The sequence below is a fragment of the Toxotes jaculatrix genome, chromosome 17 (genome assembly GCF_017976425.1).
Source record: "Toxotes jaculatrix isolate fToxJac2 chromosome 17, fToxJac2.pri, whole genome shotgun sequence".
Classification (NCBI taxonomy): Eukaryota; Metazoa; Chordata; class Actinopteri; family Toxotidae; genus Toxotes; species Toxotes jaculatrix.
The window spans coordinates 16,429,495-16,456,138 of record NC_054410.1 but is presented as its reverse complement, the minus strand read 5'-3'; the positions used below and the strand labels follow the sequence as shown (position 1 = coordinate 16,456,138).

Genomic DNA, 26,644 nt, shown 5'->3' with positions numbered 1-26,644 from the left:
TAAAAGCCCGGTCAAATCTCTTTCGCTAGTGGTATCAGCCAATTATAGAAACAAGTGACCATTGAATTAACACGTGGAACTTGAAAGCTTTTGCACTCTGATGTAGAATGCACTCTGGAAAAAATATGTCAGACCTTAATTTGCAATTTCACAGGGAGTCACCTGAGTTCTGGGCAAACAATGGGCTTTAACTGAATGGAAGCACAATGGCATTGTAAATGTTAAAATGTGTTGATAAATGTCACAGTTCTTCTTCAACATTTTTGTAAATGCTATTCAGACAAAACTGTGAATGAATAAGAAATGTTCAGACAAAGTTCATTTTAAACTTGCCACAATAGGCAACTCCTAAACCTTTTTTCTTCATAGATGAGAATTGAGGATTTGCATTAACCCCAAACACTGCTTCAGTATCTAAGTGATAGTGAAAGGAGTGAAGGGAAAGCCATGAAAACCAGAGCTGTGGAAGAACAGCCACAAAAGACAGATAAACCCAACACCACAGAGAGGTGAGCCAACTGTTCCAAGTCTCACACAAGGGGAGGAAGAAAAAGGGAGGGGGTGGAGAAGATAATTTAGCATTTGTGTAAGCTGTTTATCAAATTATTAACTGCACAGATGTTTCTGACTAGCTAGGGGCTGAACATGGGCTCTGCCAGGCAGGGGAACAAAGGTCTGAAGGATTCAACGGAGATGTGCACTGAATATCAATTTAATTTACTAGCTGTTAATTCTCATGCAAATTGTGACCTCTGTTAGGGCATATCAATGGCCATACACATTGTATGTTTTCAGAGAAGCAGCAGGGAGAAACAGCGCAGAAACAATGTATAAAACTACAAATGGGGAAAATAATATTTTCAATGCAGCCATTCATGTAGTAAGATTTTAAAAATGTATGCATGGCACTTTTTTGTTTTTACTGATAAATACTTGGAAAACTACACCTACTCTATCATCAAAACTATTTTTATTTTGCATTTGGGCTATGTATATTTTTTTCTAAATAGGGAGGAACTATATAGTAGATAATTCACTGTAGAGTTGAAATGGATGTGTTTTAAGAGATATATAGATAAGAGCACTCATTATTTGTGAGCCCAGTAGTTTTGCTATGCATTTGTCTATGCAGTCACTGATATTATATTCACCAAACTGTATTAAGTCACAAATTGAGTCCAGACGTTTCACCTTACCTGATGTATCTTTACTTTTGATGCAGTCTCATCCATGGTGCCAGTATATACAGAGTGATGAGTTTTCTGCATGACACACAAATTAAAAAGGAGAGCAACAGGGGTATGTTAAGCAGTGGTCGAGGTTTTCTATATTGTGAGCCATAATCTGCTGAAAATAGTCATGAATGCACAGTATGACATCCAGCAAAGGCTGATCACTGGCATCAACCTCTGCTGAACTCAGCTGGAACAGCAATGTTGCAAGTCTCATTTTCTTCATCACCTCCAAAGTACCGCCTTTCAGCTCTCCACAGCACAAACAAAAAGCCCAGCAACAATATCAATTATACATGCAGGAGGCAAACAAGGGGATTTATTTCACAACAAATAGCCTCATAGAGAGATACTGAATAGGGTAGATTAGCATTAGAAAAGGACAACAAAACTCCTCAGTTCAACAGCTAAAGAGCAGTTTGATGGGAATGGAATTGGGGAAATTGCTTGATTAGGGTGTGCATTTGGAGGGGCTGTCAATTTCAGAATCCCACCAAAGATATATAGTGTTGTCGCTTTGAGAAAACGACGTGCTGCTGCAGTCGAAACATGACATTATGAGAACTGTCAGTGGTGAACTTTGATAATGCAAGACAAGATCAGTAGCCATCTGAGCAAATGAGGCATCCATCTGTATCTGATAGAGAGGCTGGAGCTTATCAAATAAAGACAAAGAAAACCTTTTGATGACTGGTATTTAGCCCAGTCAGGTTACAGACATACAATTGGATTTTTTTTTTTTTTGTCAGCAAATGGTGAGGTTTTCTGAACTATGAAGTCCACTGTATCTCACTTCATTATACACTCTATACGGTTTCTATTTTTGTAATATTTCAAAAATAATAAGGAATGACGTTTAAGCACCGGTATGTAAGACTTTCTAGCTTGTTTTAGCTTGTTAAAAAAGGTGGGAGGAAGTATGGGGCTCTGTTAATATTAGTGTACTGTACTGTACTGTAAATATTAGTGTTGGTTGAAAAAAAAAAAAAACACTACAGTTTTCCTTACCCGTAACAGCAGGACCATTTTGTTGTAAAAATCACCATTTTACCATGTACGGAACCATACAGGTCTATGGTACGGCGGAACACTGAGAAGGGCTCGTGTCCACGCTCGCACCACGTGCTCTCTGTGTTTATGTGCAAGGATTTCTGGGAAACGGTGTTCATGGTAACCAACATAAACACCAGCCACCCTCCTCCTCCTCTTCCTCCCCCCTTCCCTCTTCTTTTCGTTGCTGCTGCAGCGCCAAAGCGAGCTAAAATGGCAAGCATTACTCGCAGCGACGACCAATATTATGAAAAGATAACATCGACTCAGCAAAGCATGCACAGAAGGTGAGGTTTCCATGATTTTTGTTGGTGCGAACACGGCCCGGTGGTGACCGCGGGCTCGGGTTGTCATCGCTGCCGCCAGGTTGCCTCCTGCTGCCGCTTGGATATAAGGCTAGCTACTTAGCTAACCAGCCAGGTCGGGGTAAACAGCGAAACCGTAAAGCTAGCTGGCTCATTAGCCTAAATAACTCGGACGCTAACTTTAACTAACAACTGTAACATAATGTGGTGGTTCTTGCATGTAAATGAATGGAAAGCTAACCCGACGTAATTAGGAGACGTTAGCATCAGCGGATAAGCCAAAGTTCCCATGAAACTAATGCTTTTTTTGGTGTGTACCTAGTTCGTAGAGCGCATTCATAATTAGTATACGCATTACAGTGTATTAAAGCGTAAATAGATAGCACCGTGAACATCGCCTATAAGCAGCATAGTGATGTTTCAGTAGTGTGTGAGTGACAGTTTCTATCACTTGTCTGTGCAGTGAGAGACGGAGGCTGGAGCTGGAAAGGGAACTGTTTGCTTACTCCAGATCTGATAAAAGAATGTAAGTTATGCAGATTACTGTGTATCAGAAAGAGTGTACCTTGTTCATGTCCACTGACTTTCATATTAATCTGGTATCTTAAGTATATGAGGTTTTAATTAGGCAGTCCTCACTGTACACAACTCAGTGTTTCAAATGAAATTAGTTTTGAAAATAATAATATATATGTAGTAAGTACTAATAGGCCTACTGTATATACTTTATACTACTTTAATGCATTCTGATGTTTGTAAAAAAAAAAAGTATTTGTGTTAATATGAAATAGTTAATTCCATTATAATGTCACTGTTGTACTCAAGTGTGTTACAGGCACAGAGCCTCTTTGGATACAAGCACAACAGTCTTGTTTTCATCATAAATTGATTCTCATAAATATTAACATGCCAGGTCAAAACAGCAAAGCTTAGCTTGATATGAGAGCTGAGAATTAGATTTAAATTTAAAACACATTGTGCTTAACCTTTTCTTGTGAAAAGTCAAGCTCTTATTTTTTGACAATGCTCTTAGATAATATTTCTTTTGAATAATAGTTCTCCTCTGCCTTCAGCTCACAGATAAAGTGTTCCAAACTGCGCAGTTATCTCAAGGAAATCTCTGACAGGGAAGCACGAGCGAAAATGAGAAACCTTGAGCTTCAGAGAGAGGTGGAGTGCATAGAAATTAGCATGAAGGAATATCATCCTGACCGTGGCCCCATGCAACAACAAAAGGTATACAGACAATTTCATTTCTTCTGCGGAGTAGTTTTTCTCATTATGGAGTTATATTAAAAGCAAGACGAACAACCCCCCACCTGGGTTAATCCAGGTTTAGACTTCTGCTTTTTTTTTCTAAAATGTTTAATGAAATTTAATAATCATTCATTCATGTTTGAATGCTGTGTGTTATTAGATGTGCTGTGACTTTAGAGCAAGAACGACAAACTCAGACACCCACAATATGACAGATTTTTCCACAAGGAATGTGTGTTTACTAATGCAGCATGTTCAAGCACATTTGCCTTAATGCTGTGTTGTAATTTTGACAGAGTAGAAATATTTGCTTGTAATTGCTTGATGTGACAATAGTAAACACTCAGACTATGCAATTTATCACGACAAGCAAATGAACGAGGGAGAAAACAATGAGCCAGTCAGATTATCACTTAAAACTCAACGACAGTGCTTGACAGCTTAATATCAAATTAACAAAATTGGCTAATTATGACTCGCTGAGTTAATTGCCCAATATAGAGACTCTGAAGTGCTCCAGAGGTTTAGTCATTCTCTCCCCTCAAGCAGTTGCTTTATTTCCTCTTGATGCTTTATGAGTCCTACATGTTTGTTGTTATTTTGGTTGTCCCGCTGCCCTTTGTTTCCATTTTATAAAGTCTCCCTGATTTTTTTGTGGTTTAACTCTGATGTTTTGAGTGCAATGAAAAGCATCAGTTCTCATAAAGCCGGTGAGTAAAGTGAAGTTACACATACATATGCTGAGGTGCATACATTTATATAACAATTTTAATCTAATCTTTGTTAGTATTGGTTGTGCAAGACATTCAAAGGCAGAAACTCTCTAGTAAAAAGGACTTTTTACTAAAAGGTCTGCCTCTGTAAACTGCTGTTGTTTTGATGAAGCCGATGGTTGAGCTAATCTGAGTGCCCAACAAGACCATTAGGTTTTTTTTTTTTTAATAGGAGCTGGGATTAAGGCAGTTTGTCTGGCTGGTCAGATGAAATGTTACGGGGGGTCAGCAGCTACACAGAAGACACCCACTTTGGAAAACACGCTGTGATTGACTGATGCATGACGTTGTCACTTTTGCTGTCATACCCTCTGCTTTTTATAGCATACAGATACAGAACTCAACAGCACTATGACAGCATTATAACAAACAGTGTTGGCATGCAGTGTCAGTTTACCTGCCACAAATATGACTAACATCTTTGTGTAATTTTGTGATTTTTTTTTTTTTACAGTATTATATCAGTATGCAAAGCAGATGATCTGTCTGTCTATCTATGTCTATGTATCATTCTGTCTTTACATCTCTTACAGGCTGAGTTTTTCAAAAAGATTTCCAAATTTATGGAAGTAAGAAAGAAAAAGGAGAAAGAGTTTGAAGCAGCAAAGGTAATTCTAATATTTGTATCAAAAAATGTATACTTCCAGTGTAGTAATAACAATATTATTGGTTTTTGGAAGTAATATAATTGTAAAAAACACATAAGCATGTATTTTACATGCCACATATTTTGTTATGTATTGTGTGTGCATTCTTACACATCTTTTTTGTATGCTGGAAAAATGGTACTTGCTTTTTTTTATGTTGGATCCTTCTTTTTTGAAATGTTTACAAGGTTTATGCAAATCTCAGTTCTATCAAGCTGTGTTTTCAGGTTTAGAATAACAAAGGAAAGTAGACATTATGCCTGGTAAGTCTGTAGAGGAGTCTACATTTAAACTGTGTATCTGTAATAGCACAGGTGTCTAATCCTAGCTGGTGCATCTGTACAAGCGGTGTAGTTCAAGCCCATAGCTGCTTTCTCCCTTCACTTAAAGCAGTTAAAGCTCTTTTAGATGAAATGTCTAAGACATCTCATAATAACTTGGAGCATGCTGTCTAGAGCAGTCACTTGTAACTGTGTGCAAAACCCCCCTCAGCCTGTCGATATTGTAATGAGCAAAATGGTACCGTCACTCCATTATGCATACAAGCCATTGGCTTGCAGTGTGCATGTCCCTCAGGCTGCAGCATTCATTAAGGGAAGCTTACCGGGCTGAAAGCTGGAGACAGATGATAACGGGATATGATTTTCATATTTAATACATTCCTTGGAAGAGCACACGCGTGCCGCAGATTGATAGAAGAATCAATTGCTACTTTAGTGAAACACTTTCTACTTTGCCCTGCAGCTACCGATGGAATCACTCAGCCAAGAAATTAACTTTTCCTCTTTTTTTTTTTACCTACTTTGTGGATCTGCTGGGCAGGCTGCATGGTTTACACTGAATGTTATTAAGCAGCTAACTGTTTGGTATTTAAGACGCTTATCAGAAAAGAAACAGAAGCCATGCTTTTTGTTATTATGTTTGGAGGGAGGCTTTTTTGCTTCTCTCCCCCCCCCCCCTTGGTGACATTGCAGACATGAATCAAAACTTGTCTAAAGGATTTCTAATAAGATTAAAAGTTAAAACATTGATCCTGAGACATTCTTCTGAAAGATGTTGTGAAAAGAATTCTGACCTTGGCTCAAATAAGCTATACTTATTCAAAATTGTAAAGTGGATAATTAATATACTTGAGTTGAAGTTCTTTCTTTATTTAACCTAAGCAAGAAATTTAGAAAAAAAATTATAAGAATTGTTTTAGTCTAGAAAAATGTAATTGAAAGTTCAGTCTTTAGTTAGAAATGAACACAGATTTTCATAGATTTTGTTTTTCACATTTATAGATTAAAGCTGGGCATAGAGAGCACCAGGATGGCTCCATCTCTCATCCTGCTAAGAATTTTTCACCGGCAGAAATTTTTATGGACCACGAGACCTCCAGAGGGTCTGACGCTGAAGCTGGCTCCACAAGTGTACACTCACACCAAGCATTGCATCGTTCACCCAATCGCAGCATGCACTCCTGCGAACGTCTACCGAGTGGCCTTTTGAAGGACTTCAGAGTTGGCGGAGAGGATGCCACCAGCAACCGAGCACATTTATCAGATGACATTTCAGACTCAAACGATTCCCCTGACGGCTGTAATTTGAGTGACAAACATGAAAGAATGGTGGGGGTGCTCCCGTCTGTTTGTGCCTTAACGGGCGCAGCTGGCAATGTGCCTTCTGAAGGTGATAATGAACAGGAAGCTTCACCCCTGGTGACCTTGACGGGGCCTGAGAAGAATCCATCGCCCAGCAGCGGAGGCCCTGTGAGGGCTACGAATTCCCCTGCAGAACACACAACCTCCCAAGAGGTGGCTCATCAGCCACCCATTATGGAAGCTGGAGGGAGAGATCTCAGCCATTTGATGCCTGAAACCACTTTTGGAACAGAAGCTCAAGATACACCAGGTTTTAAATGTTATTCCTTGCTTATTCCCTTGTAATATTTTTTTGTGTATTTCCTGAGACTCAAAGTTGTAAGCTCTTAATTTTGTTCTTTTGAAGATTTAAAATAATATGATCCTTTGCGCTGTGTTTGCGTTCAGGTAGACGTGAAAGTGTCAGCACCCCAAGTTCTGATGTGCAGTTGTCAGAGACCAGTGCTAGTGACCTGTCCATTTCGTTGACACAATCTGAGCTGGAGGACGATCTACCAGAGGGAGAGGAACGTCAGAGGAGTGTCACTTCTGGAGGGAGTGATGATCACAATCAGCACAGTCCAGAATCATCCCTCCGCTCTGACGGGTCCAAGAACACATCTCCAGCAGTGACCTTGGAAAGGTATAGTATGTCTGACTTCTGTACTTTGTCTGGAATTTTCAAGGTGACTCAGTCGAGAGAAACACTAACATTTTGATTGTTTTATGGCACATACTCTTGTTAAAATGTGCCAGTGTTTTTTAACCTCCCAAAATTTAAGACCAAGCAAGCTAGGAAAGGAGAATGTTCTGCATGGCCATGCTGAACCACGGAGGGCTGTTAATGATTGGAGCAGGCGAAGACACAGCACGGTCCTCCTTTCCACCATCACATCTGAGGCTGACAGAGAGGATTGTGGGAGTCACGGTCCATGCCACCCTGCTCTCTGTAGCTCAGCGGCAGCTGCGGTGGTGGCAGTGATGCATCTTATAGGGAGAGCTCAGGACCTGTCACCAACAATATTGCCATAATCCAAGATAATGCTGTAACAGAGCAATTTTCTGCTTGAGAGACCTCAGGAAGTCCCCAGTGGAGGAGGAAATTTGTGGCACCATAGAGTGTTCTGGAGGGTGGGCATGTGGACAGCACTTACAGCCACAAATCCTTAGCGTGATGATGGCCTCTGAGTTGAAGGATCATTTTGGATGGGGTTAGAGCCATAGAAAATCCCACGTGAATGTTTGCTCCCAAAGCCTCCTGCAGTTTCCTTACAATATATAGTATTATATGACCAGGACCTCTCATACTCTTGAAAAAGAAGGAGAAAATTTTATTTTTTTGTGTATTTTTTTTTTTTACCATATTCTCAGGGAACCCCCCCATTGTTGATGTTTTGTATTATTTCTGTCCTATGGTTATACATATTGTGCTTGTTTAGTATTATATGCTTTATTTTTTTCGATTAAGCACCCTGTTGCACATGTGGTAATGACACAGTCAATAAAAACACATTGTTTTCTGTAACTACAAATACAAATAACTTTTCAGATGATTATCTAGTGTCAAATGCTTTATTTTGAAAATCTGTTTGATCTCTGTATGTATCAAAAGTAGTGTGAGGGATTTTATATTCTCTCTGTCAGGGTACCCCGTTTGCTTGTGCATGACTGTGTGGTCTAGTATACTGTTTATATTGTGACCTCAGGAATAACTGCAGTTAGCCTGTGCTGGGGAAACGATGGTGGGGGCTGCGGCTCTCATTGTTAACACAGAGGGCTTCTGTGCATGAGGAGAAAACCAGAGGCTTTGATGTAAAGTTCCAAGAGCATCCAGCCTCTATCCTCTCTCTCTCTCTCTCTCTCTCTCTCTCTCTCTCTCTCGCTCTCTCTCTCTCGCTCTCTCTCTCTCTCTCTCTCTCTCTCTCGCTCTCTCTCTCTCTCTCTCTCTCTTAAGGTTACATTTTATATCGCCCCCTCCATTCACAGTCAGAAAACACAAGCCTGGGCAATTCATTAGATTATCCCATTATATTTCTCCTCCAGCATGGCTGGGGCGACTGAGAGTATACGACTGAAATATCCTTCAGGTGTCTTCTTCAGGGATCGTCATAATGGCCTCACTGTGTCCTCCTCTTAAATTTGTCGTCCCTGAACTGCATGATGGTTCTGCTCGATTAGGGACAGCTGGGTTCTTAAAAATCCAGTGCAAGTCTTGAAATAGCTGCGCTCAGTGTGTTGGTATTACTTGTGGTCTATTTTTCCATTCCTTTGTGTGTTATATTTGCTGTCTTTGCCAGCACGGCAAGATTCCCCTGACACCAATCACTCAACGGTGAGGCCATTCCGTGTGGTAGATCACCCCGGAGTCGGTACTGTACACTGTAGAGCAATATCGCTGCAGAGAGGCTGACCTCTTCCTCCTAGCTAACAATGCGCTCCTGATGATGTCGACATGCGGACAACAGCAGCATCTAAAGTGAGGTTGGAGACCTTGACATGAAAGCTGGCAACAATACAATGAGAGAGAGAGAGGTTTGCAGAAAAACACAACTAATTCACTTTCTCCCTCTCTAAAGGTCTCTTTTTGAAGAGCATTGACAAATAAAGTGGAAAGAGAAAGATGACTATTTCAAGGCCCACGCTGACGATAAGGGAGAGAGAGAAAAAAAAAAAAAGACAGCTTTTGCCTATGCTACTTCAGCCACACTGAAGAGGACTTAGCATAGACGGATTGCACACTACAGAATGTCATGGATATAATTCAAGCTAGCTTAATCAGGATGTTACCAGGAAACAACCTGCAAAATAGAGGGAGCAATTGTTTGCTGACCCCTAACCCAGGAGCCCATTACAGATTGTCATAAATTCTTTTTGGCCCCTTTTATGTTAGGGGGGCTCAGGATCTCTCGGCTTGGGGTTTTCTGGGAGAATTCAATGAGGGCCACCCAGAGCTTAATGCTCAAGAAAGAGATGGATTCCCAATATCCACATGCATTAGACATCCATTTCTCATTTTGCAGCCTCACACAGGACCAGATTAAAGTGTAAATCGCTCACCAAAAGAAATCATCAAGAGGCCCCCTTTTTTTTGGTACCCTTTTCCTTACACTTTTGAGCGTGAGTGGTAATGTGTTAATGGTACAGAGATTTTATTTAATAATATTATTGCATATTAAGTTTAATTTTCCATTTAACTACAAGTAGCTTGATTTGAAGTTTTACTCTAGCAGCTAATTCTACAAACTAGTTTTGAATGCCAGGTTTCCCCATACAACTTGTGATTACATTCATTTGAACTTGTTAAGGTCCTGTATAGGGGGGCTTGTATTTTCATCAGATTCCTCCAGCAGTCCTTGAGTATGTCAAAGAAATTGTCTGGAAAAATAGATCACTGATTTCTTTTTTTTCCCCCCACAAATAACGAGCCTATCGATCACATGACCTCCTCCATTTTTATTTCCTTTCACCACATTAATGGGTAATGTTTTTTTAGTCTCTCCCAGGAAGGACTCTTTAATCTGCTAGACAGCATCGAAGGACGACTCCAGGGTGAATGGACCAGCGTGTATGGGGATTCTTCAATTGATGGAAGACAACTCAATAGACTTATCAGGTATACTCTTGCTGTCTTTCTTCAGACTTTGCAATCTTATCTCTCCCTGTCGAAACTAAATGCCTTGCATATTTATTTAATAGCCATGGAGCAGTTTGTGCAGATGAGGAAAACATATTATCCTTCTGCCAAGGGCTCTCACTTTAGATGAAGTGTCATCACCGACATGCACACGTCTTTGTTTCTGAGGGGGTTTTCAAACACATGGGATTGTTATAGTAACCACCCTGCTGAATTGTTATTGGGAGTCAGGGAGATTGAGGATGGAGAATTTGTTTCATTAGACTGGGCTTAATTTTCATAAGCCTTTTTATATTTCATAGCATGATTAATTTACCATAATTGGAGTTCTTGTTGTAAAGTGTGGATAACTGTCTTGTAAAGGAAAGCTTTGTCACTCTTTCAAAACCCAGTATATATTTATCCCCATCTATGCAAACGTCCTAAGGCTCCATGGCAATAGCTGACCGTTCTCTATATATTGGGCAGCCTTTGTAACGGTGGAGCGGGCTTGAATGACGAGGACCTTGAAGCATGCGGAGCAGTCGTCCTTCATGAGCTTCAGAGGTTGTCATGGAGCACAGCAAAGGGCTGCCTGCTACCACAGGATCTAGTGAGTTCTCACCAGTCCAGCCCTGAGCCTAATGAAATAAGGTAAGGAGCCTGGTTTCTCCGTGAATCCAACACCGAACACTGATGATGGCGTGTTTTTTCCTTTGTTATATTTATGTGTGCTTTTTTCAGCTTTATGAGGTTTGATCATTTGTATAAAGTTGCACTTGTCATGTAAGGTTGATTTTAACTTAATTCCTTTGCGTAACATAATGTTTGTAACAAACTCCAACTTCTGAGATGTTGGAAAAAAGAAAAAAATATATAATACAATAAAATATTCTCTGTGACATAGTGTTGTATAGTGTAATATAGTGTGTGTTCTGTGTAGACAATGACATTTTCAACCACCTTTAAATGAATAGCGCTATAATGGTGTAATTCAGAGTACAAATATCAATACTCTGAAAGCTACAGAGTTCAATAGACCTTTCTCTTCTTTTCATAGAGGAATTGAACAGACCTATAGTAAAGGTGAATTCCCCTTTTCAGATGAAGAATGGAGAGCTGCCTGTGCATTTTTTTTTCTTCTATAACCAGACAGTGGGGGAGGGGGCACGCAGTTCAACAGTCCCTGAGATACAGCACGCTACCATTCGATACAGTCTCCCTTGTCCACAAATGTAAAGGTCATCTTTGGTGTCACCTCGTGCGGTAACACTGCATGGGTGAATGTCATGAGTAAATTAAAACGCCCTATCTGTGACTTCCAGTCCTTTGGATAATGAGTAGTTGTACTCTGAGCCAAATCCATGCTTTGCTTCACTAGTCTATTGATTTCAATGAGACCTTTCCTGCTATACAGTCAGTCCAAAGAAACAGTGTCCATCTCTTTCCTGTGGAGATGCCTGTTTGCATCTTTGACCTTTTTATCCAGTTTTCAACCAGCAGATACCTGTGTATTGCTGTTACTGTCTATTCAGTGTTAACTGGAATTCATTAATGATCCATATCTTGTGTTTCAAGAAGGGGAACCTTTTGAGAATGGGGAAAAAATTAGTTAAAATATATTGTATTTCTTCACATAATGGAAGTTAGTAAAACTTCTCAGTTTCCTAAATTTTCTTGACAATCAAAGACTGTTTTCCTGCAAGGAGGTGTAATTATGATTTATTTGATGTCCTGCTGCGTTTTCAATAAGAAAGCCTCCTCTTTCTCTCACACCAATCCCACTCCCACCCCTCACCACAGCACCAGCCTCCCTCCTGATGCCGCTCGGCTGTGGGATCGTTGGTTCAAGCACGCCCTTCTGCTCAAGGAGCGCCGTGTCCTCACCACTGAGCGCTTAGTCCAGCTGTTCACGCCGCTGCTGCTCGAGCGCCATGCCACCTACAGCCACCAGGTAGCGTCGGAGGCACACACACTGCCTCTACGCACGCACTCTTTCACACACACGCAAATAGGAGGTCACACACTTGTACTGACAGACACCCAGCCCCAAAAGCAAGCCGGCATTAACACACACAGATGACTACAGGAGAGAAATGGCTTCTTTTTTCTTCCTTCCAAAAAGGCCGGTGTTTTTATTTCTTTTGTTGTTTCGTTGCATGTTTTTTAAAGGGAGCTGTAGTTGGTGCTGAGTGCCCTCTTTGTGTCTGGTGTTTGAAACCAAACCCTGGCTGCCTACTCATCAGATTGCTCCACACGTTGACCTAGACAGAAGGGAAATCCTGACCCATGCGCTAATCGCAAATTACAGCCTCTGCTTGGCTTCTTTCATCTCATGTGGTGTATTCATCTGAGAAACACTTGCTTTTAATTTGGTATTAGCCAAAAGTATAGCAATCAGCTCGGTCCGATTGAATGAGAGAGCCATTTGGACCTTCTCCACAACAGACAGGATTATTTTGAATTTCCCACTCATTGACCTTGTGCAGATCATGCTCAATTAAACAAAGAAAGAAAGTACATTGAATATTCACACTTAGAGTCCAAAGATGATGTCGAGAGATTTGTCAGGAATCCCACTATTTCAAAAAATGTACCATTCCATGTGCAGGAATGATCATATATATACATTCTGGTTTTTGTGTTATTAATTTTTGCGGACTCATCTTGTGGGGGTTCTTGTGGGTTGGAGATCTTGCTCCAGTGTCCCCGACGCAATGAGAGAGGCAAAGAGGGAGACTGTAGAGCCTCTTGAAAATATGAACTGACAAAAGGAAGAGAGGTACTGCCATCTACATCATTGTGTCCAAGTGCATCAGGAAAAGCCTGAGTGAAAATCTTTCTCTCCCCTTATCTCTCTCACTCTCACTCCATCTACTCCATCTATTTCTTTCTCGATTTCTCTGTCTCTCCCTTTATTTCTCTCTCTCACTCTCTCTCTCTCTCTCTCTCTCTCTCTCCTCTCTGTCCTCTCATACAACAGCTTACTCTCCACACACAAGAGAAAACAGAAATTTCCATTCACGTCTTGCCACACAGCCTGGCTACTCCGACAAATGGGAGCATGCAGCTCGCATGCACACACTCAAAGAGGCCCTTTGAATATTCAAGTGCTAACAGTTGCATTCATTGATATTTAAAATGCAGTGGGTCTGCAAGAGCCCTCAACTCACGGTACATTTGACTAAATCTAAAAAAAGAACAAAGATGGATATCGGGGACAAGGATCAAGACAGTTTTTATTGTTCAGCAGCATCAAATACCAAGTGGCAAGCTCAGATTGGCATGTGTTTGCGTCTCTTCCCCTCTCAGAAAATGAAAGCGTGTACATTGTCAATCTTCACTGCGACCCACTGATAACAACTTACAATGCACTTAAAGTTTGTCACTGTCAAAATCCTCCTGATCATCCCCTCCATATTAGTGCTCATTAAAAGTTGCAAATGGCCATCTGAGACTGAGAGGCAGTCTTTGATCACAAAAGAGAGATGATGATGGCAGGATTTGATATGGGGGAGGGAAAAAGGAGAGAAAGGAAATCAGAGTGTGGCATCTCCCTGCTCCTCATCTCCCGGAACAGCTCCTCTTAATTGTGTATCCTCATCTCCCCAGAGATAAAAATGAGCTGGAGAGGGAGGAAGAGAGCAGTTTGTCTCAATCCTCTCAGCCAAGAGGGGAGATATCTGGAACGTGTTGCACATTAACGCCAGGGTGATTGCATTCTTTAGGCGCTTCTCTAATCTCATGGATGAGAAGAGAGGGAGAGCTAAAAAAAAAAAAAAAAAGTGTGATTGAGAGGAAGAGCGGGAGCGAAAGTGTGCGAAATAATCATTTTTTGGTTAAACGAGTGAGAGAATTTGAAGTTATTTTCTCTTGGCGTTTGAACGCGCACTACAACTGCACCTCTGTGCGAGCAGCCATGGCCAAGTAAATGACTTGCCTAATCGGCGAGAGTTCAATTTGACACTTCCTTCACAAAATGGGAACAATTAAGAATGTGGTTTTAATTTGTGCTGCTTGCAGGCCAAAGTGCTGCTGAGGACACTTCTGTCCCGGTCCAGTGAGGAGTGCCCCTCAGAAGAGGACGAGAACGACTTGTCTTCTTCATATGGTCCTCCTTCTCTACTAGTTGACGGAGATGTGAAGCCCGCCAGGCCGGTACAGAAGGAATGGACTCAAGGTAACTGAGGATTATCAGAATGAGTACAATGGGAAAATTCTAATTAGACAACAGTATTTGAATGCAGGGTTTTGGTTAAATTAGTTATGGAGGGATGGAGGCTGCATTTTCTAACAATCAGAATCTCTCCTTTCAGCTAATGGTTCAGTTTCATTACAGTTGCCTGTAGATTCCCGCAAACCTCCAAAACATTCCACACTGAGTTAAGTCCGTCTTTGCACAGTAATATGTAACAAGGCCATTAATAGGAACAAATGTAGACTGCCGCTATTTCTTGCGAACCACCTCTGCAGAGAACTAAAACTTCCCTTTTATAAAAGAAATCAATTTCACCATAGAGCTTTTTTATGAATCCCTCACAGCCCAGTTTTCATACAGCCTTCTATTCAGAGCTAAAGAAAGACCCCCCATTCCCATTTCTATCCCTCGACTCCCTTCCTCCCTGCCACTGCTTCTCACTATGCGCTTCCCTTTCTTACAGAACTACAAAGTACTGAAGAGGACAGCCAGGACGAAAGCCCTGTGGAAAGTGTTCCTATTAGAGGTAAAAAGGCATCGCTGGTGCCCCAGCATTCACACTGTCCTTATGTTGTGGTTTGTTTTCTTCCCACTGCAGTGAATAATGGGCTCTTTTACGCAATGGCTGAGGCAGGATGATCAAGGTGAATCCAGGGTCAAAGTCCCACCTGAAGAGCTGTGCTAGTTCTCTCTAATTATCTCCGAGAAAACACTAGCCGTGTTTTCAGCCTGGTCTGAGGCATTCTGGCAAAATTGATAATTCGCTGGCCCGGCATAATGCGGCTGCTTTAATTGTCAGGACACCAGGGTGGGAAGCGCAAGAGATCTGTCATCGCTTCTCATTATCTTCTAAACAATACTCCGGCAAGGCTGGGCTTGAAAAATACTAGATGTGAAGGCATCCAGGAAGCAGTTGGTGTGCCCATCCCTCAGCGGCACCTCTGAAATGTAAAGCAATCCTATATTACCCTTGGCTATCAGATTTCCTACCGGGTGTTTCATGTGTCCGCATCCCTAAGGTGCACAGCCAGCAAAATGAGTCCAGTTTCGAATCGCTGCACTTAATCAAAAGAGCCATAACCAGCTATAAAAAAAAACAAAAAAAACAACATGACTAAAGATTTTGCAAGCAAAAGCTTTTGCTGTGCTGAGCGACATCAATGTCACAATCAAATACCATGACCTTGGAACTGATAGTAATTGCCAAGACATGTGCGTCTGTAGACCTAGTGGGGTGTTTTTTTTTTTTTTTAGACAACATGTAAAAGCCGTGACTGTGTGAAGTGCTGTGGGTGGAATAACACTGCAGATTGTCATCCACTGCAAACATTACATGGTTTTTAGAAAATGATTAAAAGTAGCAGTCTTTGTTCTGAAACCAAGTTAAAAATGTTAGGACTTGGTCACACAAGATCACAATTTTGCTCCATCCTTTGATTTGCCGTGTGTGTTTTAACCACATCATTGAGACAACAGCCCATTTATTATGTACTTCTGCTCTGCTGATTTTTGCCAGCGCAGTCTCTGTGCTCCTCTCAAATATGATACCTACTTTAGTGTGCCGGAAAGTAATTATGAGTGTTTTTAAAACAGAAAATCAATCATTGCCTTCCTGCTAGGGGATGCTGAGATAATGTGAGATGCTGATTGCTGTCTCATGGAAACTGTTGCTACATACTGTAGGCTTGAATCAACAGCTTAGCTGATTGAGCACGGTGTTTTCACTCACTCTGTACAGCAGTGAGACCAAAAGACTTAGCTACTGAAGCGTGTTGTCTCAACAAACACAGAAACCTCTGAAAGTTGGAAACCTGGGTTTTAAGCAAATATTTGACAGTGACTTTGTGTGTGTGTGTGTGTGTGTGTGTGCGTGTGTGTGTGTGTGTGTGTGTGTGTACACTAACAGAGACAAAAGAATATCAGTTACTTAAACAATCAGCCATGCAGAAAAGGCTGCAGAGTTCTGAAGAGGAGGAGGAGGATGGCCTCTCAGGTAAGAGATGCAGTCCATTCTACCAGGCAAGTAGCAAGCAGCTGGAGCCTAACCATTGGTCAGCACTGGTATATGTTCTCATAGCACATCACAACAGAAAGACCACTTGTGTTGTTTATGTAGACGTACACCAAATAACAGCCAAAGCCCAACGCTATTAGCCCAAGTTTTCTTAACCATTTTTTGGCTCGCAGCCTTATTTTCAGTTCCCCAAATTCTCAGCATCTCAACAATGAGAGGCTTCGGTTTGTTGGGTGAATTTGGAGGTGGCATATTCCTAATGGATTGTGAGGAAAATATTATGCATAAACAAATATAAATATCATAAATATCTTCTCCCAATACGATGGGTGGATATCAAGAGACCCTAACATCAGTCTTCCATAATCCTTACCATAAGTTTCTTTATAAATATGCATTGTTAATTAGCTAGTGATGAGATGTCCACACCAAATGGTTTTATCTTGCGCTGTTTGCTCTTTTAAGGAATAAATCATGGCCATGAAGAGGACCTGGGGAGGGCCAAACGCTCCTCACATCAAGACCCTTACCCCCGGTAAGAACATTGTTATTATTCAACGGGCCACAGGAAATGGGCCACCAGACACCAAAGTGGTTGATGTACATTTGCATGGCTGCTCTCATAATTCCCTGTTCATTTCCATAAGATCAAGGGGGCGCCACCCATTAACTCGCTTACAAAGACAAAAGGCCCCTAAAGCCCCTCTCACTCACTGTTTGCTGGGTTGAGCCAGGTTTTAGAAATCAAAAGCAAAACAGCTACCACAAAAATAAATTGGAGTCATAATCTTGCTGTCTTCAGCCTTGTTGTCAGAATGCAAACAGATCATGTCAAGAAGAAAATCAGGGACAACTGTTTTGGAAGAAGGGGACTCAAGTGTTGACAAGGACAAATGTCCTTTGATTTTTCACCCTTGAAACACATTTAGGCTGCTCAAATCAGAGCCCTAAGTGGCTTGGAAAAGAACATTTAATGATAAATAGCTTGGTGGAAGCTAATACCATCACGGTTACATTTGAATATCACCACGACTTCATCAAATCTGCAATTGCATGTCGGGTCCTCAGAGCACCTCTTCACTGCGAACCCATTTGGGCTGTAGTAATGGCTGGGTAAACGTTATGAGGAATAATCTTCTCTGATTTCATGTGATTACTGGGCACCACGCTGACACAAGGGCTGAAGTCTGTATCTCCCTGGCCTGGCAAGCAGGCACTCCCAGTCTGCCTATTAGCCCAGGGAAGGGCCTAATGGGCTGGCTCTATTGTGGTCCTCATAGCCGCTGATGTCTGCCACTGCCAGCCCCAGTGACCACGCTCTTTAATAAACATGAGCCAATTTCGGGCCCAGGTCCTCTCAGATGGTGCCTGTCTCCCTGTCATTAATGTGCATGGGAAGTCCGCAATATGTGTGATTAAACAAAATTTGCAGAACAAAGAAATTAGACAGAAACAGAGAATGCAGCGAGCAGAGATGAGACTTTGGTCATACGATTTCTGCTGTCTTTTCTCTGCTTCTCCTGGATGCTTAGATTTAAGCATTCCACTTACCACAGTCACTTCTTGCGCTTTATTGCTACCACAAGTGGTCTGCAAGCCCTGCACTTAAGAAGAAGCATAACACTGCAGCATGCTCTTGCCCTGCTTCTCTCCTTTCTCTCTGTGTCTCACTCTCTCTCTCGCTCTCTTGCCCTTTCTCCGTCTCTTTGCCCCGCTTCCTCTCTGTCCTCTTCCTGTAACAGCCCCCCCCCCCCCACCCCCTCAAAAAAAATCCAACTTGTTAATTATTTGCTTTATTTTGTCAGCGAGCTGATGAGTGACATCAAAAGGAGGATGGAGCTGGACTCAAAATACAGAAATGGCTTCTTCTCTGTTGTCTTAGACAATAATTATGATTTCCCAGTTAAGCCTAGACTACAGCAGAGGGATTGTAGTTTAAAGCAGAGGCTTTGGTGCAAAAAATGCATTTATAGCCCTTTGTGAGGCTCCTCATTATGTGTGGGCCCGATTCATTAAGTAATTGGTTTGCAGTTGTTTACATGAGTATTAAGGCCTTCTATTCAGGGCCTTTGAGAGATACATTGTGCAAATGTTGCATGTTATGAATGCAGAATGAGAGGCGGGGGGCCAGTCCTATTGGCCAAACACTGCACTCGGCTGAAAAGCGAGAGAAAAGCACTGGGTGCTGCTTTGCATAGCAATGACTAGAGCCTTAATAAGCTTTACAGATTAAATACATGCAGTCTATACAAGATGCAAAGAGATACTCTTAACACATTTATATGTGCTCATTTCACTATTATGGCATTCGAGAGAATCGAGGTCTTTCATATTCTTTTTTTTTTCCTCCCTCCCTCTCTTCCTTGCTCTCTCCCACACAGTGTTTTTCAGTCAGATACTTTTATAGAATGTGCTGTTTATTGTATTATAAGTCGTGGGGAAGCGACTGATCTGCAACATTTATTAAGGATTTGTCCATTAGAAATCTTTTGCTGTCTTTGTGAGTGGCAAAGTAAAATCACTTTGTGGTTGAGTGGGGATGAAAGGAATAATGCACGAAGGAGTGAGTCTTAATAAGCAGCTGCACTCCATGTAAAGACCACTTGTTCCCCTTTGTATGTGAGTGCATGCCACTGCTTCCTCTCGTGCAAAGCATCATTGTGCTCCTTTCTACTGTAGGCATTTCAGATACCACTCCTTTCTTATTTTTATTTTGGGTTTTTTAATACCTTTTTATTTCCCCCCTGTTTTTGATCCTAAAAAATGCCTCAACACATGTGCACAGACACACACACACACACACACACACAAAACAAAATCCTCCAGCCATCAGCCGGTGTGATGATTGTTGTGCCTAGTGCCTGCTTGACAAAAACCTTGACTCAACAATTAGTGGTGTACAGCTTTGCCTTGGACAACAGGATGTGCTCAAGCATTTGACCTCAAATCACTCAAAGTGTCAAAATCAGAAGCTCTCTCTCTCTCTCTCTCTCTCTCTCTCTCTCTCTCTCTCTCTCTCTCTCTCTCTCTCTCTCTCTCTCTCTCTCTCTCTCATGGGGAGGCAATGTGTGCAGATCTCTGACAGTTCACTGGGAGGAGGGATGGAGGGGTGAGAGGGACATGAGCTGAGAGAAAGGAGTGGAGGGGAGGGGACGTAGAAGGAGAGAGAAGGAGATAGAGGGAGACAGAGAAACAGTAATGGACAAAGAGGGAGTGAAAGATAGAGAATTTCTGTTCTAAATAAAAAATCCACCAGTGAATAAAGGAAAACACACATAATGACAATATAATACATAGCAGTTTGACACTTCTGGCAGTAGTTGCTCCATCAGGCATGTGGCAGGACTGAATGTGTACCTCTGTGGTTGTTTGTTTTAGATAATGTATCCTCTCAAAACAGCCAATAACCGAGATACTGAGTGTTTTCTTTCTTTTTTTTTAACTGTCAAATAAATTAGCTGATCTTCTCCTTCAGGACCAGAGAATAAAACCAGACTCAAACCGGTCAAACAAGGCAGTGCCTGTAGAGGAAGGCAGCATTTAGAGGCTCCAGCCAGAGGAGGTCACTGTCCTACACTGGCTGTCTGATATCAGCAAAGAACCCCTGATTGCCCTATCAAAACATTAAAGTTGGCTTTCAGACACTTTACGTGCTTTATTTTTTTTTCTCCTCATTTTAATGTTGATTTAATTTATCCTTAGGGTTTATTTACAGGTCAATGCAAAGGCTGCATAGCAAAACCAACAGACTTCAATCACTTTCCTCAAATACATTTGTTGTGATCGCTGTCAGCTGTTACAAGACTGACAGAGGCAAAAAAAAAAAAAGGCAAAAGATGGATAAAATGTTAAAGGTTTGACATCTATGGCAATTTATTGGGTTGTCGTTTATGGCGATGTTTTGTTGGATTACTTGATCATATTATTTTTGTATGTATTTTCTCCACATTCTTTAGATACTCTGATGTGTGTGTGCTGGACAAGTCAGCGAAGGTTTACTTACCCTCACACAGGTTATGATGTACCAAAAAAAATAATGTAACATGAGCTGAATGATTTGTCCTTAAGCCATCCCTTGCACTGGCTGTCTCCACTAGACTGCCACCAGTCAGGGGGAGAGCAGGCTGTGTTGAAATCATTGGCCCAGTGCCTCTTCCTCTGAGTTGCAGTACTTACTCATTGCCAGCAGAGAGCACTCACATGTTAGAGAGTGCCCACTCACAGTGCACTCACAGTTGCCTCTCACTGTTTGCCCCCACTGAGGGCTATATCCTGCTACCATTCAGGCCCGGTAGAGTACATCTAAACGGAGCCTAAACAATGTTTCTGTGGGGTCATAGCTGGGATGGGAGTAGGAGTTGATGGGAATGATGAGGTGATGGGTCTCCCTTTACCTTTAGACAAGCACCGCTGCGCAAAAGTGCTATTGTGCTATTAGCATTTATGTGTGGGTGGCAGGAGCTTAAAAAAAGCCAGGGTAAATAAAAGCAGTTTTCAAGCTATCGGTGTGTGCAAGCCAGTATTAAATGCTTGGTAAGCATTATTTCCTCTCATAGTCCTCACATTCCCGAGTGTGACTATAGGATTATAAGTGAAATCTGTCTTCAGTGACTCAAAGAAACATATCCTAGTCTTACACATGCAGTTACCTTAACCTGCAGTTTGAGAGGACATTATGTTCTGGACGAAGACACTTTTGTCCATGTGCTATTGGATATTTTTGTCAATAAACAACTACAACATAGTTCAGATATTTGATTGCAGCCTTTGTATTTTTCATTATTTCTGTGCTGCTTTAACTGTAGTACATGAAAATATTTTGTACTGTATGTTGGTTTAAGCTGTGTGCTGTTTTTTTCTTTGACTCTAAAAAGCATAGAGAATAGTCCCTTAAATCACAGTACTGTGGATTTCAGTAAGCTGAGTAATTGTTCTGGGTTGCCGTGTCACTATTCCACACCAATGGAACCTATATTTTCCTTTTGTTTGTACATTGTGCCTGAGATATGTAGTCACGTGACTGTCCCTGATTTCATCATCTTAATTTGTTTTTGCCCATTGTATATCGCTGCATGCAGCACATTTTTATCTTTATTTTTAAAACCTGATTGAAAACATGTAACAAAAACCCTGATTTGAAAATGATTTCAAAAATATGTAAATACAGGAGCTTTACTAAAAATATATTTTCTTTCAACACGTTCTTCCGAGGTCCAGTTGTGCAATGTGTATAAAACTCATACAATTTTAAAGGTCGCTGTGGATTCAACTATGCAGCAGACGCAAAAACTGTTAAAACACGAGATAAACAACAATATGAAACAATTGCAAAGGCCAGAGAATGAGATTGAGCGAGGCACTGGAAAAAAAGGGGACATTACAATAGCTGTAATTTGCATCATTTTACACATTACATTCACCTCTGTCTACCAGAGCTTGTAAAACACTGGCCAGCCCAGTCTTACATATTCAGATCATTGCCTCAATTAAGGGAAACTCAGCAGAAGATGAACTGGCATAATGTTTATGGAAACGGAATATTAGATTGGTGGGGTCAGATCCAGACTGGGCTCTCTATGGTAATAGCCCTGTCTTGAAATCAGTCCTGTCCCTCACTGAAGTGGAACAGCTGATAGACCATTCCCATCCCGGGGGGAAGTTGGAGAAAAGAAAAGCCCAATTTACTCCCCATAACAGCTATTATTGTGGCAAAGGAGAGGAAGTAATCGTATAGATTATTGCTGTATTTTTGCTGCTGCAGGGGCTGGTTAAGATCTGTTGCCTAACAGTTGTAAATGGTTGCACTAGTCCTTGTGGTTTAGTTGTGCTCCAGCGTTTGTACTTTATCTCTTATTCAGTTTAAAAAGCTGAATGTGGATAGCATGCAGCATAGCATTTTTGTATATATTCTTTATGTATATATTCCTCTCCATAGTATCCATTATTAGCCTGTACCAAAATCTGTTATTATGTTTTGAATTTTATACTATAGCCTTGACAGAAAAAAATATTATTGTCATATCTGAACATATAAAACTAATTTTTGCATGTTAAGTGTATATTAAAGCACTAAAACATCCATACACATCTATGGATGGTACATTTACAGAAACTAGTGAAAAGGGTCACATTTGATGTTCCTAAACATAACGTAGTCTAGGGAGATATTACAAGCCATCTACCATCATTTCGGACTCAAAATAGGCTGCACAGAAAGATATTTGCTGTCTGCATTACCCTCCATTCACCAAAATGTGTGTTTTTCACAAGATTTGATACACATTTTTGGCAAATGATAACCTCTGTTTCAACAAAACACAACATCCTTATATGTCAAACAGGTTGATGAACTGTCTTTGTGTCTTTGCTTTTTAACTTTTTCTTTTTTCTTATATACTGCTTTACTTAATCAGCCTCTGCTTTGATTTTCTAGCATTGTAAGTGCCAGAGGTTCAATGTGCTGCCTGAACAGATGCAAGAATCATCAAAACGTCCTGTAGGAAGTCCTATCAGCATATGAATATAAAGGTTATAAAGGTCATATTCTAATGATTACATTGGCTCTATGGTATATTGCTTATAGCACAAAGCAATCTGCTCACAGTTTGGAATGGGAGGTGCACCTTTTTTCTCTCATTCTGCCTTGAGTGGCGCAAAGCAGCAATACATAGTTTAGAAGATAGCAATTGGAACGCAGCCAGAGTAATTTGGTCCTTATCCTCAATGTACAGTCACATGTGCCAAGACTTGGCTGAGGGAGAGATGAGGAGATGAGAGTGATTGAGAGACTGACAATCAGAGAGGTCAAGGGTTTGACTTGATGCATAGGGAGCAACACACCACACGACTGTTTTTTGCTTGAGCTCATCTGCTTGGAACTGTGCATCTTTTTTTCTTTTTTCGTTCGAAGAATAACGTCAGCGCAGCTCTGATATAGAAGGTCCAAACAAATGAGCCATATGGATATGTATGCTAACCTGGGAGATGATGAGGATATATTGTGGGGTTTTGAATAGGCTCTGTGATGATGTAAATTAAAGAGGAGGCCTTTAAAAGTGGAACGGGGGCCTTATTGCATATGCATTGAGGTAGATCAAAGCCTTTTCGGAGGGCACACATTTACATAGCGATATCACCAGAGCTATGGGAACCTGGCAACCCTGTCTTTGGACTGTTTTTGAATAAAGACGGCCTTGTGGAAGTCCTTTGGCACAATTAGAACAGGAGTCAAGGAAGTTCCCTCTGCTGTACTGTCTGAGCTTAGCCAGCAACCCCCCCCCCCCCCCCCCCCCCCCCCCACCCCTTCCAGAGTGAAATGGGTGTCTTCACAGTGTTTTCCATGAATCCATTTTTGCCATAGAGTTGTAGTATATTACCTGTTTGGCTATTTTTGTGTACCCTGCAGAAACTGGTGAAGCCAGTAGTTTAATTTTAGTGCCGCGTTTGATTTCACACCCATGTAAAACAATGAGCTGCCTTTTCCCCTTTTTGCTTTAAAGTAGTGGGTAAGAAAACCAAACTTAGTAACTTTACAGGGCTATTAATTGTCTCTGTGTTTCCAGGAGAGAGAAGACTAACTCAAAGGCTCATTCTGCTGTACGGTCAAAAGGTGAGTATTGACAGTCATTTGAATTGCGTGTTAAGATGCTGTCAAAAAAAAAAGGGTAATTACACCAAACAGATCACCACAGAGAGGGTTCAGGTGTTAACAAGAATGACATGATTGTAAATTTTGGGCTTCACATCAGCTATTTAATGAAATTTCAAATGCAGCTATGCCTTTTGAGAATGTGTAAATGGTAAAAAAAAAAAAAATGACCTTGAAGCCAAATCCTGAAAGCCTAGATTTATGTTGTCAGTAAGCACTACCTAATCCTCTGATAAATACTGAAAATAATCTGTGTTCTTACATTACTGAGCAAACCTCAAACAAAAGCCCAAGGATGTTTTGTGCAGTTTATGAACTGCCATAGATTCTACCCTGAGAGAGCATTGTTGATTCTAATGATGAACAGCCAGGAGTGTGCCCTTGTTATGAAGGTATATATACAGTGTGTGTGTGTGTGTGTGTCTCTCTCTCTCTCTCTATATATATACACACACACACTATAATGCAATCTTTTTTTTCCCTGTGTGCCTTTTTTTTTTTATAGCTTTCTGGGGGGAATCAGATGACAGCAACTCAGAGATTGAAGCAGCCTTACGTCCTCAACCCTTCAACACAAACAACGATGACACTGATGACTTCTATGACTGATATTTCCCCCGGAGATATTTTTTTAAATACACTACATTATATCGCTGCAAAATTTTGGGCAGTTTGGCTCACGGTAATTCACCCCCTGACCATTATTTTAGTGGTCTGCATTGTAAATCATATGCACACTGTATCATAAAAACAAATAAAGTTGACAGCTCTCACGCTGAGTAAAGTATGTGAAGAGTTGTCCAACACTCTGATGTTAACCCTGCTTCAGTCTCTTTATCTGAACAACTCTCCCAGCTCATAATAACAGCTCGAAATAGATTAAACTGATCTTTTAAAGCGATTTGTTTGCACTAGGCTGAAAATCATGCATTTTGAATGCCGCAAGCATCTCCGAGTGCTCTACCTCCAGCATGCTCGAGTGTAGTGATGTGAATCACCTGTGAAATGACAAAGCACAATGGCCACTCTGCACGCTGCTGCGCGACCTGTGAACCTGCTGAAGAGGCCCATCTCCCAGGGCACAAAGTGTTGCAGCGCTAACAAACTCAGAATATTTAGTCCCTCCGACAAATGCTCTGCTCATATTTTCACAGCTCCTTCTTCAATAATTGTGCTCATGTTAAAGAAACACAAAGATACATGCCCAGATTCCTCTGTATTAGTGTGCAAATGAGTCACGAGTGGCAGAATTGTTTCTGAAACCACAGGATAGAGTTTTCTGCAATTGATCATTTTGCAGAACGTTCTGTATCTATTAATAACTCAGAGCTACTGTGTGGGAGGCTACATTCCCAAGTTTACATTTATAGTTCATTATGTCTGTAGTGTAAATTTCCAAAACTGCCATTCTGGGATGTGGTAAAAGCCCCTGGCATTCAGTGTCAGCAGGATTCCATTAGTCAGCTTTAGGTGACTTTACATGCCTGAACCTTTTAAAGTAGGACTCCACATTCATTACCAATAATGGCTTCAGACAGCCCTGACCCACCACAGAAAAGGGACTGTGGCAGAATAATTTGGAGTTTGCTAAAAGGCTCCCTAACATAATATCCATGTTAAGGAGCATGTCAACAGATACTTGTGTGCGACAGATAGCTCATGGTGGAAGTGGAGTCATATTGTACTAATGTGTACTAACACAATAACATTTTTAAAAGGAACTTTTCTGATTCCATGCCAGAGAGACGATGGTGATGATGATATTCAGCTCATTCTTTTTTAGAGTGTGTGTAGCCAGACTGTCACAGGAGCATGTGTAAGGTTTTATTTGGCAGTTAAGGGGTATTATCCACATAGTGACTGACTCAATTATAGTATCAGCTTTGCCACATTACTTGATCTATCATGTTCAGGTTGACATTAGCTCCGCTCTTACAGCAGTGGTTTAGTGAAGATGACCCATGTTTATGTTGATGGAACAGATAGTGTCTCCAGGTATAGATTTGTCTCAAGAATGAAGGATGCTGGGGAATATTTTTTTTTTTATGATGGCCCCAGAGGACCACTTGTGATTTCAGTGGAGAAAAAAAGCATTTTCTCTTTTAATTTTGCTCCATTCTGATTATACTAAAAATAATTAATAGGTCCAAATAATGAGTGCTTTTCTTAATAATAACAAATGTTGATACTGGTGACACTGAGGGAAATTGGCCCTTAAAATCAGCAGGAAAATGTTTTTTGGGGTTGATTTGATGTTTATTTTCACATGCTAAAAATAAATAGCT

General features: G+C 41.1%; 1 protein-coding gene across 1 annotated transcript; it reads left to right on the top strand.

The window, feature by feature from the left end:
- Positions 1–2,422: 2,422 nt before the first annotated feature.
- Positions 2,423–25,170, top strand: kiz (kizuna centrosomal protein). Its single transcript, XM_041061594.1, has 15 exons — positions 2,423–2,569; positions 3,051–3,113; positions 3,661–3,823; positions 5,151–5,225; positions 6,548–7,157; positions 7,295–7,529; positions 10,380–10,499; positions 10,989–11,153; positions 12,303–12,453; positions 14,523–14,679; positions 15,161–15,223; positions 16,604–16,690; positions 17,177–17,246; positions 24,274–24,320; positions 24,865–25,170. Exons 1-15 carry the CDS (start codon positions 2,496–2,498, stop codon positions 24,966–24,968), a joined length of 2,184 nt encoding a protein of 727 aa, XP_040917528.1. The 5' UTR covers positions 2,423–2,495; the 3' UTR covers positions 24,969–25,170.
- Positions 25,171–26,644: the final 1,474 nt, after the last annotated feature.

Coding starts and splice junctions, on each gene's coding strand:
- kiz (XM_041061594.1), top strand. CDS start 2,496: ATGGCAAGCATTACTCGCAGCGACGACCAATATTATGAAAAGATAACA. Junction 15,224..16,603: donor GGAAAGTGTTCCTATTAGAG/GTAAAAAGGCAT, acceptor GTACACTAACAG/AGACAAAAGAATATCAGTTA. Junction 24,321..24,864: donor TTCTGCTGTACGGTCAAAAG/GTGAGTATTGAC, acceptor TTTTTTTTATAG/CTTTCTGGGGGGAATCAGAT.